The sequence below is a fragment of the Oncorhynchus clarkii genome, chromosome 12 (assembly GCF_045791955.1).
Source record: "Oncorhynchus clarkii lewisi isolate Uvic-CL-2024 chromosome 12, UVic_Ocla_1.0, whole genome shotgun sequence".
NCBI classification, from domain to species: Eukaryota; Metazoa; Chordata; class Actinopteri; order Salmoniformes; family Salmonidae; genus Oncorhynchus; species Oncorhynchus clarkii.
In genome coordinates this window covers 60,842,773-60,859,625 of record NC_092158.1, presented here as the reverse complement: position 1 = coordinate 60,859,625, position 16,853 = coordinate 60,842,773, and the positions used below count along the sequence as shown (strand labels likewise).

The window sequence follows — 16,853 nt, the reverse complement described above, 5'->3', positions numbered from 1 at the left end:
AGTTGTCCACATATTCTAAGTCAGAACCGTCCAGGGTAGTGATGCTAGTAGGGCGGGAGTGCGGGCAGCAATCGGTTGAAGAGCATGCACTTTGTTTTACTAGCATTTAAAAGCAGTCGGAGGCCACAGAAGGAGTGTTGTATGGCGTTGAAGCACACTTGGAGGTTTGTTTGCACAGTGTCCAAAGAAGGGCCAGAAGTATACAGAATAGTATCGTCTGGTGGATCAGAGAATCATCAGCAGCAAGAATGACATCATTGATATGTAGAGAGAAAAGAGTAGGCCCGGGAATTACACCCGGTGGCACCACCATAGAGACAGCCAGAGGTCCGGACAACAGGCGGAGGGCCTGTTTTGACACACTGAACTGTCTGAGAAGTAGTTAGTGAACTGAAAGAGGCAGTCATTTGAGAAGCCATGGCTATTGAGTCTGCCAATGAGAATGTGGTGATTGACAGAGTCGAAAGCCTTGGCCAGGTTGATGAAAACGGCTGCACAGTACTGTCGTTAAATCTATAGCAGTTATATTGTTTAGGACCTGGAGCGTGGCCGAGGTGCACCCATGACCAGCTCTAAATCCAGATTGCATAGTGGAGAAGGAACGGTGGGATTTGAAATGGTCGGTGATCTGTTAATTAACTTGGCTTTCGGAGACTTTAGAAAGGCAGGGCAGGATGGATATACAGTTGATGTCGGAAGGTTACATACACTTAGGTTGGAGTGATTCAAATTCCTTTTTCAACCACTCCACAAATTTGTTGTTAACAAATTACAGTTTTGACAAGTTGGTTAGGACATTTACTTTGTAAAGATTTTTGGGGAAAAAAGACTTGTCTGATGCACAGACATTATTTCACTATCACAATTCCAGTGGGTCAGAAGTTTACATACACCAAGTTGACTGTGCCTTTAAACAGCTTGGGAAATTACAGAAAATGTCATGGCTTTAGAAACTTCTGATTGACTCAAATGATGTCAATTAGCCTATTGGACATGTCCATGTGGATGTATTTCAAGGCCTACCTTCAAACACAGTGCCTCTTTGCTTGACATCATGGGAAAATCAAAAGAAATCAGACAAGACCTCAGAAAATAAATTGTAGACAGCCACAAGTCTGGTTCATCCTTGGGAGCAATTTCCAAACGCCTGAAGGTACCACGTTCATCTGTACAAACAATAGTATGCATGTATAAACACCATGGGACCAAGTAGGCGTCATACCGCTCAGGAAGGAAACACGTTCTGTCTCCTAGAGATGAACATACTTTGTGTGGAAAGTACAAATCAAACCCAAAACAGCAAAGGACCATGTGAAGATGCTGGAGAAAACAGATAAAAGTATTTATATCCAGAGTAAAACGAGCCCTATATCGAGATATCATGAAAGGCCGCTCAGCAAGGAAGAAGCCGCGGCTCCAAAACAGCCATAAAAAAAAGCCAGACTACGATTTGCAACAGTACATGAGGACAAAAATCGTACTTTTTGGAGGAATTTCCTCTGGTCTGATCAAACAAAAATAGAACTGTTTGCCCATAATGACCATTGTTATGTTTAGAGGAAAAAGGGGAGGCTTGCAAGCCAAATCACACCATCCCAAACGTGAAGCACGGGGGTGGCAGCATCATGTTGTGGGGGTGCTTTGCTGCAGGAGGGACTGGTGCACTTCACAAAATAGATGGCATCATGTGGGAGGAAAATTATGTGGATATATTGAAGCAACATCTAAAGACATCAGTCAGGAAGTTAAAGCTTGGTCGCAAGTGGGTCTTCCAAATGGACAACGACCCCAAGCATACTTCCAAAGTTGTGGCAAAATGGCTTAAGGACAACAAAGTCAAGGTATTGGAGCGTCCATCACAAAGCCCTGACCTCAATCCTTTAGAAGATCTGTGGGCAGAACTGAAAAAGCATGTGCGAGCAAGCTCTACAAACCTGACACAGTTACAACAGCTCTGTCAGGAGGAATGTGCCAAAATTCACCCAACTTACTGTGGGAAGCTTGAAGCGTTTGACCCAAGTTAAACAATTTAAAGGCAATGCTACCAAATACTAATTGAGTGTATGTAAACTTCTGACCCACTGGGAATGTGATGAAAGAAATTAAAGCACTCTCTCTAGTATTATTCTGACATTTCACATTATTAAAATAAAGTGGTGATCCTAACTGACCTAAAAACAGGGATTTTTACTAGGATTAAATGTCAGGAATTGTGAAAAACTGAGTTTAAAATGTATTTGGCTCAGGTGTATATAAACTTGCAACTTCAACTGTAGGTCTATAACAGTTTGGGTCTAAGGTGTCTCCCCCTTTGAAGTGGGGGATGACAGCGGCAGCGTTCCAATCTTTAGGGATCTCAGATGATACGGAAGAGGTTGAACAGGGTAGTAATAGGGGTTGCGGCTGATAATCTTAGAGAGGGTCCAGATTGTCTAGCCCAGCTGATTTGTAGGGATCCAGATTTTGCAGCTCTTTCAGAACATCAGCTGTTTGGATTTGGGTGAAGGAGAAGCAGGGGGATATTTGTAGATTTAAAAAAGGTAATGACAGTGTTTCCTATCCTCAGTGCAGTGGGCAGCTGGGAGGAGGTGCTCTTATTCTCCATGGCCTTTTCAGTGTCCCAAAACTTATTGGAATTGGTGCTACAGGAAGCAAAATTCTGGTTTGAAAAAGCTAGCCTTTGCTTTAACTGACTGAGTATATTGGTTCCTGACTTCCCTGAAGAGTTGCATATCACGGGGGCTATTTGATGCTAATGCAGAAGGCCACAGGATGTTTTTGTGCTGGTCAAGGGTAGTCATGTCTGGGGTGAACCAAGTGAACCACCTGTTCTTAATTCTACATTTTTTTAATGGGTCATGCTCATTTAAGATGGAGAGGAAAGCTCTTTTGAAGAGCAACCAGGCATCCTCTACTGACGAGATCAATATCCTTCCAGGATACCCGGGCCAGATCGGTTAGAGAGGCCTGCTCGCTGAAGTGTTTTAGGGAGCGTTTGACAGTGATGAGGGGTGGTCGTTTGACCGCGGACCCATTACGCACCCAGGCAATGAGGCAGTTATCGCTGAGATCCTGGTACAAGACAGTAGAGGTGTATTTAGAGGGCAAGGAGGTCAGGATGATATCTATGAGGGTGCCCATGGTTACGGATATAGGGTTGCACCTGGTAGGTTCCTTGATAATTTGTGTGAGACTGAGGGCATCTATCTTAAATTATAGTACGGCTGAGGTGTTAAGCATGTCCCAGTTTAGGTCACCTAACAGTACTTACTCTGAAGATAGATGGGGGGTGATCAATTCACATATGGTGTCCAGGGCACAACTGGGGGCTGAAGGGGGTCTATTGCAAGCAGCAACGGTGATAGACTTGTTTCTGGAACGGTGGATTTTTGTTGTTTGGATTGTTTGGGCACAGACCTGGATAGTATGACATTACTCTGCAGGCCCTCTCTACAAGTGATTGCAACTCCGCCCCCTTTGGCAGTTCTATCTTGTCGGAAAATGTTATAGTTAGAAATTTCAGGATTTTTGGTGGCCTTCCTAAGCCAGGATTCAGACACGGCTAGGACATCCGGGTTGGCGGAGTGTGCTAAAAGAGTGAATAAAACGAACTTAGGGAGGAGGCTTCTGATGTTAACATGCATGAAACCAATGCTTTTACGGTTACAGAAGTCAACAAATTAGAGCGCCTGGGGACACACAGGGCCTGAGTTAACCTCTACATCAGGGGAACAGAGGAGGAGTAGAATAAGAGTACCGCTAAAGGTTCAAAGAACTGGTCGTCTAGTGTGTTCGGAACAGAGAGTAAAAGGGGGCAGGTATCTGGGCACAGAAGGATAGATTCAAGGCATAATGTACATACAAGGGTATGGTAGGTTGTGAGTACAGTAAGCCTAGGCATTGAGAGACGATGAGAGGTTTTGTCTCTAGAAGCACCATTTAAGCCAGGTGTGGTCACCGCATGTGTGGGAGGTGGAGCAACAGGGCTAGCTAAGGCATATTGAGCAGGGCTGGAGGCTCTACAGTGAAATAAGACAAAGACTACTAACCAAAACCGCAATAGACGAGGCATATTGACATTAGGGAGAGGCATGTGTTGCCAAGTAATCATAGGGTGATTCAGACCACTAGCAGGCTGGAGCTAGCAGATGGGCCTCGGGGAAGTCGCAACGGGGGAACCTGTTGAAACCCCCTTGGACGGTAACGTCAGCAGACCAGTCGTGATGGATCGGCGGGGCTCTTTGTCGGTAATTGAAGCCCAGGGATTATCTGATGGATTTCTTCAGCTAGCCGGGAGATGGGCCTAGCTCGAGGCAAACTCCAGGCTAACTGGCGCTTGTGTTGGGACAGACACGTAAGGAGTAGCCACTCGGATAGCAGCTAGCTAACAGACGATCCAGAGTAAAGGTTCAGAGCTTGCGGTAGGAATCCGGAGATACTGTGGAGAAAAGCAGTCCGAAATTCTCTGGGTTGATATCGCGCTGTGCAGGAGTTGATCGGGCTGAAGCTGGAAAATGTCAGAGTTAGCGGTGATGACCGTTAGGAGTGGCTAACTGACTACTAGCTAGTTAGCTGGCTAGCTTCTGACGGGGGTTATGGTTCTTAAGTATAAAAAAAATTGCAGATCCATACCACATTGGGTGAGGCAGGTTGCAGGAGTGTATGTTCAGTCCGTAGATGTAAAAATGAGATCTTTTCTTTCTTTAAAAATAGATACAATAGATACAAGGACAAGACAATCAAAACATCCCACTGCTACGCCATCTTGGAAGAGGTAGGCCATGACAGAAGTAGAACAGGAAATGTAAAAACAAATAGTTATAATACACAGACTTGCACTGTTAGACTAATGGCACATCACAGTTGAAGTTGGGGTAGTTGTCTTACAAAGTTAGAAGCAAGACAGACAAGTCTGTCTACGGTCTCTGGCTTTAAAGCTACCCTATGGCAGGTCACCATGTTGCCACCTGTGCTAAAAACACGCTCTGAGGGGGAGCTGGTCGCAGGAATTCACAGGTAGCGCATTGCCAGGTGGCTGACTTGGGGAAAGTTTTGGGGGGGTGGATCTTCCACCAGTCCAGTGGATTGGTTTCAAGGTCAGCATCAAGAGAAAGTAGCAGCTGAGTTCCTTTTCTACCAGCTGGATTTCAGTAAGACCTGTGGTGGTGGAGCATGACTTTTTGAAAAAAACTGCCCAGTGACTTTCTCTTTTTAGCTGGCAGTTGTGGTGAAGGAGCAGCAACATCTCCCTGTGCTGGGCTTGGGATTTCATGTCCTTAATTGACCATCAGAGACAGCTCTTGCTTTTATGTGGCCCACCTTCTCCTCTTGGAGGTAATGTGTTTAAAACCGAGGGTCGACCAACGAGGCCATCATATTTCTCATTGAGGCCATAACTATCGTTTTGATGATTTGGGTGAGCTCTGTTTCACCATCATCAGGTTTCATGACCTCTGTATTGAACAGGTTGGCTTCAGGTAAGAACCACTGACATGACTCACCGGACAGAGCATTTGCAAGTGGGGTGGGGTCAATGCCTGGATGATGGACACAAGAACATCTACAGTTAAAGTTGGAAGTTTACATACACCGAAGCCAAGTACATTTAAACTCAGTTGCACAATTCCTGACATTTAATCCTCGTAAAAATTCCCTGTCTTAGGTCAGTCAGCATCACCACTTTATTTTTAGAATGAGAAATGTCAGAATAATATAATTATTTATTTCAGCTTTTATTTCATACATCACATTCAAAGTGGGTCAGAAGTTTACATACATTCAATAAGAATTTGTTAGTATTGCCTTTAAATTGTTTAACTTGTTTAACTTGGGTCAAATGTTTCCCACAATAAGCCGGATGAATTTAGACACATTCCTCCTGACAGAGCTGGTGTAACTGAGTCAGGTTTGTAGGCCTCCTTGCTCCCACACGCTTTTTCAGTTTTGCCCACAGATTTTCTATGGGTCAGGGCTTTGTGATGGCCACTCCAATACCTGGACTTTGTTGTCCTTAAGCCATTTTGCCACAACTTTGGAAGTATGTTTGGGGTCCTTCTCCTTTTGGAAGACCCATTTGCAACCAAGCATTAACTTCCTGACTGATGTCTTTAGATGTTGCTTCAATATATCCACACAATTTTCCTCCCTCATGATGCCACCTATTTTGTGAAGTGCACCAGTACCTCCTGCAGCAAAGCACCCCCACAACATGATGCTGCCACCCCCGTGCTTCACAGTTGGGATGGTGTTCTGCTTGCAAGCCTCCCCCTTTTTCCTCGAAACATAACAATGGTCATTATGGCCAAACATTTCTAGTTTTGTTTCATCAGACCAGAGGACATTTCTCCAAAGAGTACGATCTCTGTTCCCATGTGCAGTTGCAAACCGTAGTCTGGCTCTTTAATGGTGGTTTTGGAGCAGTGGCTTCTTCCTTGAAGAGCGACCTTTCAGGTTACATCGACATAGGACCTGTTTTACTGTGGAAATAGATACAGTGCCTTGCGAAAGTATTCGGCCCCCTTGAACTTTGCGACCTTTTGCCACATTTCAGGCTTCAAACATAAATATATAAAACTGTATTTTTTTGTGAAGAATCAACAACAAGTGGGACACAATCATGAAGTGGAACGACATTTATTGGATATTTCAAACTTTTTTAACAAATCAAAAACTGAAAAATTGGGCGTGCAAAATTATTCAGCCCCCTTAAGTTAATACTTTGTAGCGCCACCTTTTGCTGCGATTACAGCTGTAAGTCGCTTGGGGTATGTCTCTATCAGTTTTGCACATCGAGAGACTGAATTTTTTTCCCATTCCTCCTTGCAAAACAGCTCGAGCTCATTGAGGTTGGATGGAGAGCATTTGTGAACAGCAGTTTTCAGTTCTTTCCACAGATTCTCGATTGGATTCAGGTCTGGACTTTGACTTGGCCATTCTAACACCTGGATATGTTTATTTTTGAACCATTCCATTGTAGATTTTGCTTTATGTTTTGGATCATTGTCTTGTTGGAAGACAAATCTCCGTCCCAGTCTCAGGTCTTTTGCAGACTCCATCAGGTTCTCTTCCAGAATGGTCCTGTATTTGGCTCCATCCATCTTCCCATCAATTTTAACCATCTTCCCTGTCCCTGCTGAAGAAAAGCAGGCCCAAACCATGATGCTGCCACCACCATGTTTGACAGTGGGGATGGTGTGTTCAGAGTGATGAGCTGTGTTGCTTTTATGCCAAACATAACGGTTTGCATTGTTGCCAAAAAGTTCAATTTTTGTTTCACCTGACCAGAGCACCTTCTTCCACATGTTTGGTGTGTCTCCCAGGTGGCTTGTGGCAAACTTTAAACAACACTTTTTATGGATATCTTTAAGAAATGGCTTTCTTCTTGCCACTCTTCCATAAAGGCCAGATTTGTGCAAAATACAACTGATTGTTGTCCTATGGACAGAGTCTCCCACCTCAGCTGTAGATCTCTGCAGTTCATCCAGAGTGATCATGGGCCTCTTGGCTGCATCTCTGATCAGTCTTCTCCTTGTATGAGCTGAAAGTTTAGAGGGACGGCCAGGTCTTGGTAGATTTGCAGTGGTCTGATACTCCTTCCATTTCAATATTATCGCTTGCACAGTGCTCCTTGGGATGTTTAAAGCTTGGGAAATCTTTTTGTATCCAAATCCGGCTTTAAACTTCTTCACAACAGTATCTCGGACCTGCCTGGTGTGTTCCTTGTTCTTCATGATGCTCTCTGCGCTTTTGACGGACCTCTGAGACTATCACAGTGCAGGTGCATTTATACGGAGACTTGATTACACACAGGTGGATTGTATTTATCATCATTAGTCATTTAGGTCAACATTGGATCATTCAGAGATCCTCACTGAACTTCTGGAGAGAGTTTGCTGCACTGAAAGTAAAGGGGCTGAATAATTTTGCACGCCCAATTTTTCAGTTTTTGATTTGTTAAAAAAGTTTGAAATATCCAATAAATGTCGTTCCACTTCATGATTGTGTCCCACTTGTTGTTGATTCCTCACAAAAATACAGTTTTATATCTTTATGTTTGAAGCCTGAAATGTGGCAAAAGGTCGCAAAGTTCAAGGGGGCCGAATACTTTCGCAAGGCACTGTGTGTGTGTGTAATATATATATTAAAAAAAATGTTTACTATCCATAATTTTTACGATTATTTATTCGGATTGCACGCCATCCAGTTTCACTGGAAGTTGTCCCGCTAGCGGAACACCGAGCCCAAAGTGAAGTGGCAAAAGTAATGGGTTAAATATACACTGCCCAAAAAAAATAAAGGGAACACTAAAATAACACATCCTAGATCTGAATGAATGAAATATTTGTATTAAATACTTTTTTATTTACATAGTTGAATGTGCTGACAGCAAAAATCACACAAAAATGATCAATGGCAATCAAATTTGGAGTCACACTCAAAATTCAAGTGGAAAACCACACTACAGGCTGATCCAACTTTGATGTAATGTCCTTAAAACAAGTCAAAATGAGGCTCAGTAGTGTGTGGCCTCCACGTGCCTGTATGACCTCCCTACAACACCTGGGCATGCTCCTGATGAGGTGGCGGATGGTCTCCCGAGGGATCTCCTCCCAGACCTGGACTAAAGCATCTGCCAACTCCTGGACAGTCTGTGGTGCAACGTGGCGTTGGTAGATGGAGTGAGACATGATGTCCCAGATGTGCTCAATTGGATTCAGGTCTGGGGAACGGGCGGGCCAGTCCATAGCATCAATGACTTCCTCTTGCAGGAACTTCTGACACACTCCAGCCACATGAGGTCTAGTATTGTCTTGCATTAGGAGGAACCCAGGGCCAATCGCACCAGCATATGGTCTCACAAGAGGTCTGAGGATCTCATCTCGGTACCTAATGGCAGTCAGGCTACCTCTGGCGAGCACAGAGGGCTGTGCGGCCCCCCAAAGAAATGCCACCCCACACCATGACTGACCCACTGGCAAACCGGTCATGCTGGAGGATGTTGCAGGCAGCAGAACGTTCTCAACATAGTCTCCAGACTGTCACATGTGCTCAGTGTGAACCTGCTTTCATCTGTGAAGAGCACAGGGCGCCAGTGGCGAATTTGCCAATCTTGGTGTTCTCTGGCAAATGCCAAACGTCCTGCACGGTGTTGTGGACGTCGGGCCCTCATACCACCCTCATGGAGTCTGTTTCTGACCGTTTGAGCAGACATGTGCACATTTGTGGCCTGCTGGAGGTCATTTTGCAGGGCTCTGGCAGTGCTCCTCCTTGCACAAAGGCAAAGGTAGCGGTCCTGCTGCTGGGTTGTTGCCCACCTACGGCCTCCTCCACATCTCCTGATGTACTGGCCTGTCTCCTGGTAGCGCCTCCATGCTCTGAACACTACGCTGACAGACACAGCAAACCTTCTTGCCACAGCTCGCATTGATGTGCCATCCTGGATGAGCTGCACTACCTGAGCCACCTGTGTGGGTTGCAGACTCCGTCTCATGCTACCACTAGAGTGAAAGCACCGCCAGCATTCAAAAGTGACCAAAACATCAGCCAGGAAGCATAGGAACTGAGAAGTGGTCTGTGGTCCCCACCTGCAGAACCACTCCTTTACTGGGGAGTGGTTATACTGCCTATAATTTCCACCTGTTGTCTATTCCATTTGCACAACAGCATATAAAATTTATTGTCAATCAGTGTTGCTTCCTAAGTGGACAGTTTGATTTCACAGAAGTGTGATTGACTTGGAGTTACATTGTGTTGTTTAAGTGTTCCCTTTATTTTTTTTGAGCAGTGTATATATATATATATATATATATACACACACGCAAAAATATCGGTTTCCTGACCTTTCATGCATCTCTCAGAATATGTCAGATACTTCAGAGCAAACATCACTTAGATAATTTTTGGGGACTGTTGTTCCATGTTGTGAATCTGTTATTCAATGCGTTTGAATGGGCAGTAAGGCCAAATAAAATGTATAAAATTATTTTAATACTTAAAAGGTGTTTTAATTCAAAATCAAATAGCAAAATGATCATTGGTATGACCTTCTTAAAACAATTCCATATATGCTAGCAGAACCCCCACAGCTTAGACTGTAACAGGTTTTAACAAACGTCTTTACTTAAACTAACAGGCACCATCAGATTTCTCTCCCCAAGTGATAGCCTAAAATGTTCTAATTCCTTATGAGTAAGTACTTCAGTTTGCATATACTGTGGTTTTCTAGTAGGAGAGTACATAGTAGTGTAGTAGTCTTAGTGATGAATTACTCTGTGATCCAATTGCCCCACACACACCAAAGTAATAAGGTTGATATAAACTCAGCAAAAAAAAAGATACGTCCTCTCACTGTCAACAGCGTTAATTTTCAGCAAACTTAACGTGTAAATATTTGTATGAACATAACAAGATTCAACAACTGAGACAAACTGAACAAGTTCCACAGACATGTGACTAAGACAAATTGAGTGTGTCCCTGAACAAAGGGGGGGTCAAAATCAATAGTAACAGTCAGTATCTGGTGTGGCTACCACCTGCATTAAGTACTGCAATGCATCCCCTCCTCATGGACTGCGCCAGATTTCCCAGTTCCTGCTGTGAGATGTTACCCCACTCTTCCACCAAGGCGCCTGCAAGTAGCTTTACCCGCCGAGCCAACAGGTCCCAGACGTGATCCGGGCTCCCAGACGAGATCCGGGCTCTTCCCTGGCCATGGCAGGACACTGACATTCCTGTCTTGCAGGAAATCATGCACAGAACAAGCAGTATGGCTGGTGGCATTGTCATGCTGGAGGGTCATGTCAGGATGAGCCTGCAGGAAGGGTTCCACATGAGAGAGGAGGATGTCTTCCCTGTAACGCACAGCATTGAGATTGACTGCAATGACAACAAGCTCAGTCCCATGATGCTGTGACACACTGCCCCAGGCCATGACAGACCCTCCACCTCGATCCAGCTCCAGAGTATAGGCCTCGGTGTAACGCCAATTCCTTCGACGATAAATGCGAATCCGACTATCACCCCTGATGAGACAAAACCACGACTCGTCAGTGAAGAGCACTTCTTGCCAGTCCTGTCTGGTCCAGCGACAATGGGTTTGTGCCCATAGGCGACGTTGTTGCCGGTGATGTTTGGTGAGGACCTGCCTTACAACAGGCCTACAAGCCCTCAGTCCAGCCTCTCTCAGCCTATTGCGGACAGTCTGAGCACTGATGGAGGGATTGTGCATTCCTGGTGTAACTCGGGCAGTTGTTGTTGCCATCCTGTACCTGTCCCGCAGGTGTGATGTTTGGATGTACCGATCCTGTGTAGGTGTTGTTACATGTGGTCTGCTACTGCGAGGACGATCAGCTGTCCGTCCTGTCTCCCTGTAGCGCTCTCTTAGGTGTCTCACAGTACGGACATTGCAATTTATTGCCCTGGCCACATCTGCAGTCCTCATGCCTCATTGGGCACGTTCATGCAGATGAGCAGGGACCCTGGGCATCTTTCTTTTGGTGTTTTTCAGAGTCAGTAGAAAGGCCTCTTTAGTGTCCTAAGATTTCATAACTGTGACCTTAAAAGCCTACCGTCTAAGCTGTTAGTGTCTTAACGACCGTTCCAAAGACGCATGTTCATTAACTGTTTATGGTTCAATGAACAAGCAAGGGAAAGGGTGTTTAAAACCTTTACAATGAAGATCTGCAAAGTTACTTGGATTTTTCGAATTATCCATTTAAGACAGGGTCCTGAAAAGTGACATTTCTTTTTTGCTGAGTTTATTTATATTTCATACTACTCAAAGTTGACTTACCTCGTAGAGCCCTTCGAAGAAGCTGTTCTTGTCCTCTGCACTCCAGGACTCCCACTGTCTCCGGGGTCTCTTTTGGCTGCCCACCGGCTCCTCCTTGACCCCGGGTCCTTGGCCTCTAGGGGCCGCCTTACCCGAGGGCCCCATAGAGCCTGACGTGGAGCCGGAGTGACCAGCTGACACTTGGTGAGAGGGACCATTCTCTGACCCTGTGTGAAAAAGGGAAGGAAGGTGAGGAAAAGTACAATTAACATAAATACAAATGCAACCAATCACATGCGCCGAATACAACAGATGTTGACCTTACCGTGAAATGCTGACTTACAAGCCCTTAACCAACAATGCCTTCAATAAAATACAATTGTGTTCGTTGTCTGTAGCTTATTCCTGCCCATATCATAACCCCACCATGGAGCACTCAGCAAACCGCTCACCCACATGACACCATCCACACTGTCTGCCATCTGCCAGGTAGTTGAAACAGGAATTTATCCATTTAGAGCACACTTCTCCAGCGTGCCAGTGGCAATCGAATGGGAGCATTTGCCCACTGAAGTCAGTTACGACGCCAAACTCATGTCTAGACCCTGGTGAGAATGACGAGTATGCAAGACAAGCTTCCCTGAGATGGTTTGTGACAGTTTATGTGTGCTCAGTCCCCTCCTGTACTCTCTGTTCACTCATGACTGCATGGCCAGGTATGATTCCAACACCATCATTAAGTTTGCCGATGACACAACAGTGGTAGGCCTGATCACTGACAACGATGAGACAGCCTATAGGGAGGAGGTCAGAGACCTGGCCGTGTGGTGCAAGGACAACAACCTCTCCCTCAATGTGATCAAGAGAAAGGAGATGATTGTGGACTGCAGGAAAAGGAGGACTGAGCACGCCCCCATTCTCATCGACAGGGCTGTAGTGGAACAGGTTGAACGCTTCAAGTTCCTTGGTGTCCACATCAACAAACTATCATGGTCCAAAACACACCAAGAGTCATGAAGAGGACACGACAAAGCCTACTACCCTCAGGAGACTGAAAAGATTTGGCATGGGTCATCAGATCCTCAAAAGGATTTATACAGCTGCACCATCGAGAGCATCACCGCCTGGTATGGCAACTGCTCTGCCTCTGACCGCAAGGCACTACAGAGGGTAGTGCGTACGGCCCAGTACATCACTGGGGCCAAGCATCCTGCAATCTAGGACCTCTATACCAGGCAGTGTGCCATGTCAGAGGAAGGCCCTAAAAATTGCCAAAGACTCCAGCCACCCTAGTCATAGATTGTTCGCTCTACTACCACACGGCAAGCGGTACCCGAGTGCCAATTATACGTTCTAAAGGCTTCTTAACAGCTTCTACCCCCAAACCATAAGACTACTGAACAGCTAATCAAAGGGCTACCCAGACCCCTCTTTTACGCTGCTGCTCCAATGTTTATTATCTATGCATAGTTACTAACACTACCAACATGTACATGTTACCTCAATTACCCGGTGCCCCATCACATAGACTCTGTACCAGTACCCCATGTACATAGCCTCGCTTGTTATTTTATTGCTGCTGTTTAAATATTTGTGACTTTAATTTATTTTTAATTTTTTTTACTTAACCCTTAATAAAAAATAATACATCTTAAAAATTCTTAAAGCATTGTTGGTTAAGGACTAGTAAGCATTTCACTCAAAGACCTGTTGTATTCGGCGCATGTGACAAATAAAATGAGACCAATAGCTTTTTAAAAAACTTAGAATATCTGTTTTAGCACAAACAGTCAGACTGAGGCCAGTGTGTCACATACAACATCATTGTCCTTCAAAAACACACCACAGAGACCCTCCCCTCTTGTGGCTGAAGTGCTGGCAAAGTGATGCAGCAGGAAAACAAGTCTGTTCCATTTGCCAGGCCTGCAACGAGGAGTGGAGCGAAGTTCCAAAAACAACACTCAAGGCTGGCTTGGAGCAACACTGGCCTTCACCTCACAATGTGCAGGTCAGGGGGGACAGACAACCCAATCCTCAACAGAGTGAGCACTGCTTCTAAAAATAATATGTTGAGTCATAATTAGTACTGAGTTGAGTACTATTCCAATAACACAAAATTAGCATTTAATAAAATATTAATTAACGCTGACAACTCAAAGAGTTATCCTATATGAGCTCCCTCTCATAAGCAATAATATGGGATGGCCTCGCAACTTGAATGCAGTTAATGATGGTTTCCAGGCTCCTGCCTAGAAACAATTAATGTCTCCGTTTTGTTTAGATAGTGCCAGCATAAACGCAATATCCTGCATTCTAAACACTGACCATATTCAACCATCATCAATGGATTAGCAAAAGTAGCTAAGTCCACTACCAACGGGGAGAAGAGGGATGGGGTACTCCTGTAACACAGACAAACATGTGACCCCCAAGCACAAACACTTTCACGCCATACCTTTCGATTTTGCCCCGCTGTGACCATTGATAGTTGGGGCGATGGAATCCTTCCGGATTCGTTTGCTCGGCGGTCGAACGCTGGATCTCAAAAAATGATGCTGGTCGTGATTCGGTGGGGTGGGTGTTGTCGAGGACGGGGGCTGTCGGCTCGAGCAAGGTCCAGATGGGTTCGATACGGAGGTGGTAATAACCGGTGCTGAACTGGAGCAGCCCGTAGTTGAAGGATTAAGAATTTCCACTTCGTCTCTCTTTGTACTACGCTCCTCGCTCCCCTGATCTCCGCTCTCCTCCTCGTCACAACCTTCAAGCTTTCTGCCCGAATTATTCGGGCCATCGACACCGATGCCGTCTCTCAGCCCAACTGTCATCCTGGCAAAACACAATCAACACACATGATTGAAATTTAAAAGACATCACAACGTAAATCAACTTAAAAAAGACGACGTTCTCTTTCTCTCAACATGGCCGCCGCTGTTTGTTTCAAATCCCCTCTCACCGTCCCATCGAAACACGAAAATTGGGTCTGTGTTTTCATTTACATTTTGAAAGCCAAAATATGAATATACATTGCTCGTGTGTTTTTGTTAGTTATCTTAAACTTCTAACAGTTTACATGGTTTTATTTTTATCCGACATTCAAATACGAGCGCCCCTGAGTTTAGCGCCCGCTGAAACGACAACGTAAAACCTTTCGATACATTCGACCTCTATTTAAAGTGCTTCTTTATCAGACAAGGTTACCTATTTTCATGCTCTTCGACAGCAGATGATGTCTTCTTTCTTTTCACCATCGAACCGACGGTTTTGGTATGCAACAGTATATAAAATTGGGCATATTCAAAGCACGAACAGGGTCTAGCCGCGACTGTCTTCTCCTCGCTCAAGCTTCGACTGAATTGAACTCTCTGCGCAGCTCAACTGTTCACTATCGGAGTACCACAATATTACTCAATTTATTGCCTTAAACAAAGTGAATATTATCGGTATAGGCTGAAATATTTGACCAAAAATGTAACTATATAACACACTTTAAACGCTAAAAGTAATCTGAATAATAAGCTAGCTGGTTTTAGTTTTTATTACAGCCACAAAAGAGCAGAGAACGCTCGCAGTCTCAACTTTGCTTATCACTACGTCATCATCACCAGAATAGTTATCATTAAGATGTTCGACGACATTATGTTAACTGCATCAAAAAGTTGTTTCTGATATTAACTCAGCTTCAGAAAGCAACAACAGATACCTTATACATCATATTAAATAAAGTACACTTGGAGAAACTAACCACAAGCATTCGAATCAATAGAATATTATGAGTGTTCAACTACAATAATGTCATACCATATACATATAGATCGAACACTGCATTTAACGTCTCTATAATTTGCAAGTAACATATTACTTCTAACATAATGACACGCACGGACACAGGTGTTTCATCCTTTTTATGATTCACCCATCTCCAAATATTTTGAGGGCAGGAACATTACTACTGTGCCTACACCTTTAAAACAACTGGCACGTCTCACATATACAAGAATAAGCACCCTTAATTATTTGAAATACATTCACATTAAGGGAAACAAGACACAAACAATAATGTCGTATTACTGTCAGATGTGTTCTCTAATCATGATTGTCCAACCTAATAGTGAGCAAACTTATCAAACTAAAATTTTCCTGCAGAAGTATAGCAGTAGCTAATTGATTGATTGATTGCTTTATTTTGTGGTTGCTATCCTCACCTCCTCATATGATAAATCAGTAGACAGAATCAGCTGTTATCTTTCCTTTTGTAACCCGTGTCATTTCGATAGGTACATTTTAGGAGGAGCGGGTTACACACTCCAAAAAGCAGCTGCACGGGTGCTAGCTACTAGCTAACATTAGATAGCTAAGTTTTTTTGGCCACGTTTGCTAGCGATGTGCGGCCAAAACCCAGCCAACTAACGTTACTTACTAGCAAACAAATAGTCTCAAGCACAAATTCACACGACATTATGCACAGTATTGAATTCAGTTTTTGTGAGATATAGAATTTAAGCAATTCATACATTACCTTTTCTTGACTTTAGTGTTCACGTCTTCATAAGAAAACGTTGCAAGCTAAACTAACTCCGATTGACAGTCCCTCTCTTGCACAAGCACGCCCACTTCAACTCGAAAACAAACCTCCTGATTGGTCAGTTGCGGGAGAAAGACATATGATTGACATCCAAGAGCTCAAATTGTTGATGAGAAGCATGATGCAAATGAACCAATTGGATATCACAATCTACATACGTTGTTGAGTGAGCAGGGAGTTATTTTACATTCGCCCGGGTTAAACCGGGCCAAAACATGTGACGTCATCGGGCGAAAGCAGGGAGGAGTGCCCTTCTCAAATCGAACAGTAATCTGCGCCATTCGGTCATTTTGACAACAAGGTGCATCGTCAAAAAATCTTAAAATAAAAGTTTGCATTTTCTCGCTAGTTTTCATAGGGAAGACAGATTAAACGTTTTTATCAAAAGCAATCACTTTCGCATTGGAACACCCAAGGTTGCCAGAATCCATGGTTGCCATTGGAGCCGTGAGGTCGCCAAGGCAGAAAGCTCTAAATATTGTACATATTTTAATCGTTTTA

At 44.2% G+C, this 16,853-nt stretch overlaps 1 protein-coding gene across 3 annotated transcripts in view; it reads right to left on the bottom strand.

Annotated features, from left to right (window-relative positions):
* LOC139420893 (cramped chromatin regulator homolog 1) overlaps positions 1 to 16,853 on the bottom strand; it is a 51,850-nt gene that overhangs the window by 34,393 nt on the left and 604 nt on the right. The window contains exons 2-4 of one of the 3 annotated variants that reach the window (XM_071171295.1): positions 16,287 to 16,402; positions 14,226 to 14,596; positions 11,792 to 11,997 (exon numbers count right to left, since the gene is read on the bottom strand). In XM_071171295.1, coding sequence (XP_071027396.1) covers positions 11,792 to 11,997; positions 14,226 to 14,595 — 576 coding nt within the window. In that variant the 5' untranslated portion in view covers position 14,596; positions 16,287 to 16,402. Of the gene's footprint in view, positions 1 to 11,791; positions 11,998 to 14,225; positions 14,597 to 14,968; positions 15,128 to 16,286; positions 16,403 to 16,853 lie in introns of those variants that run through there. The other 2 variants (XM_071171294.1, XM_071171296.1) reach the window with 2 other exon arrangements.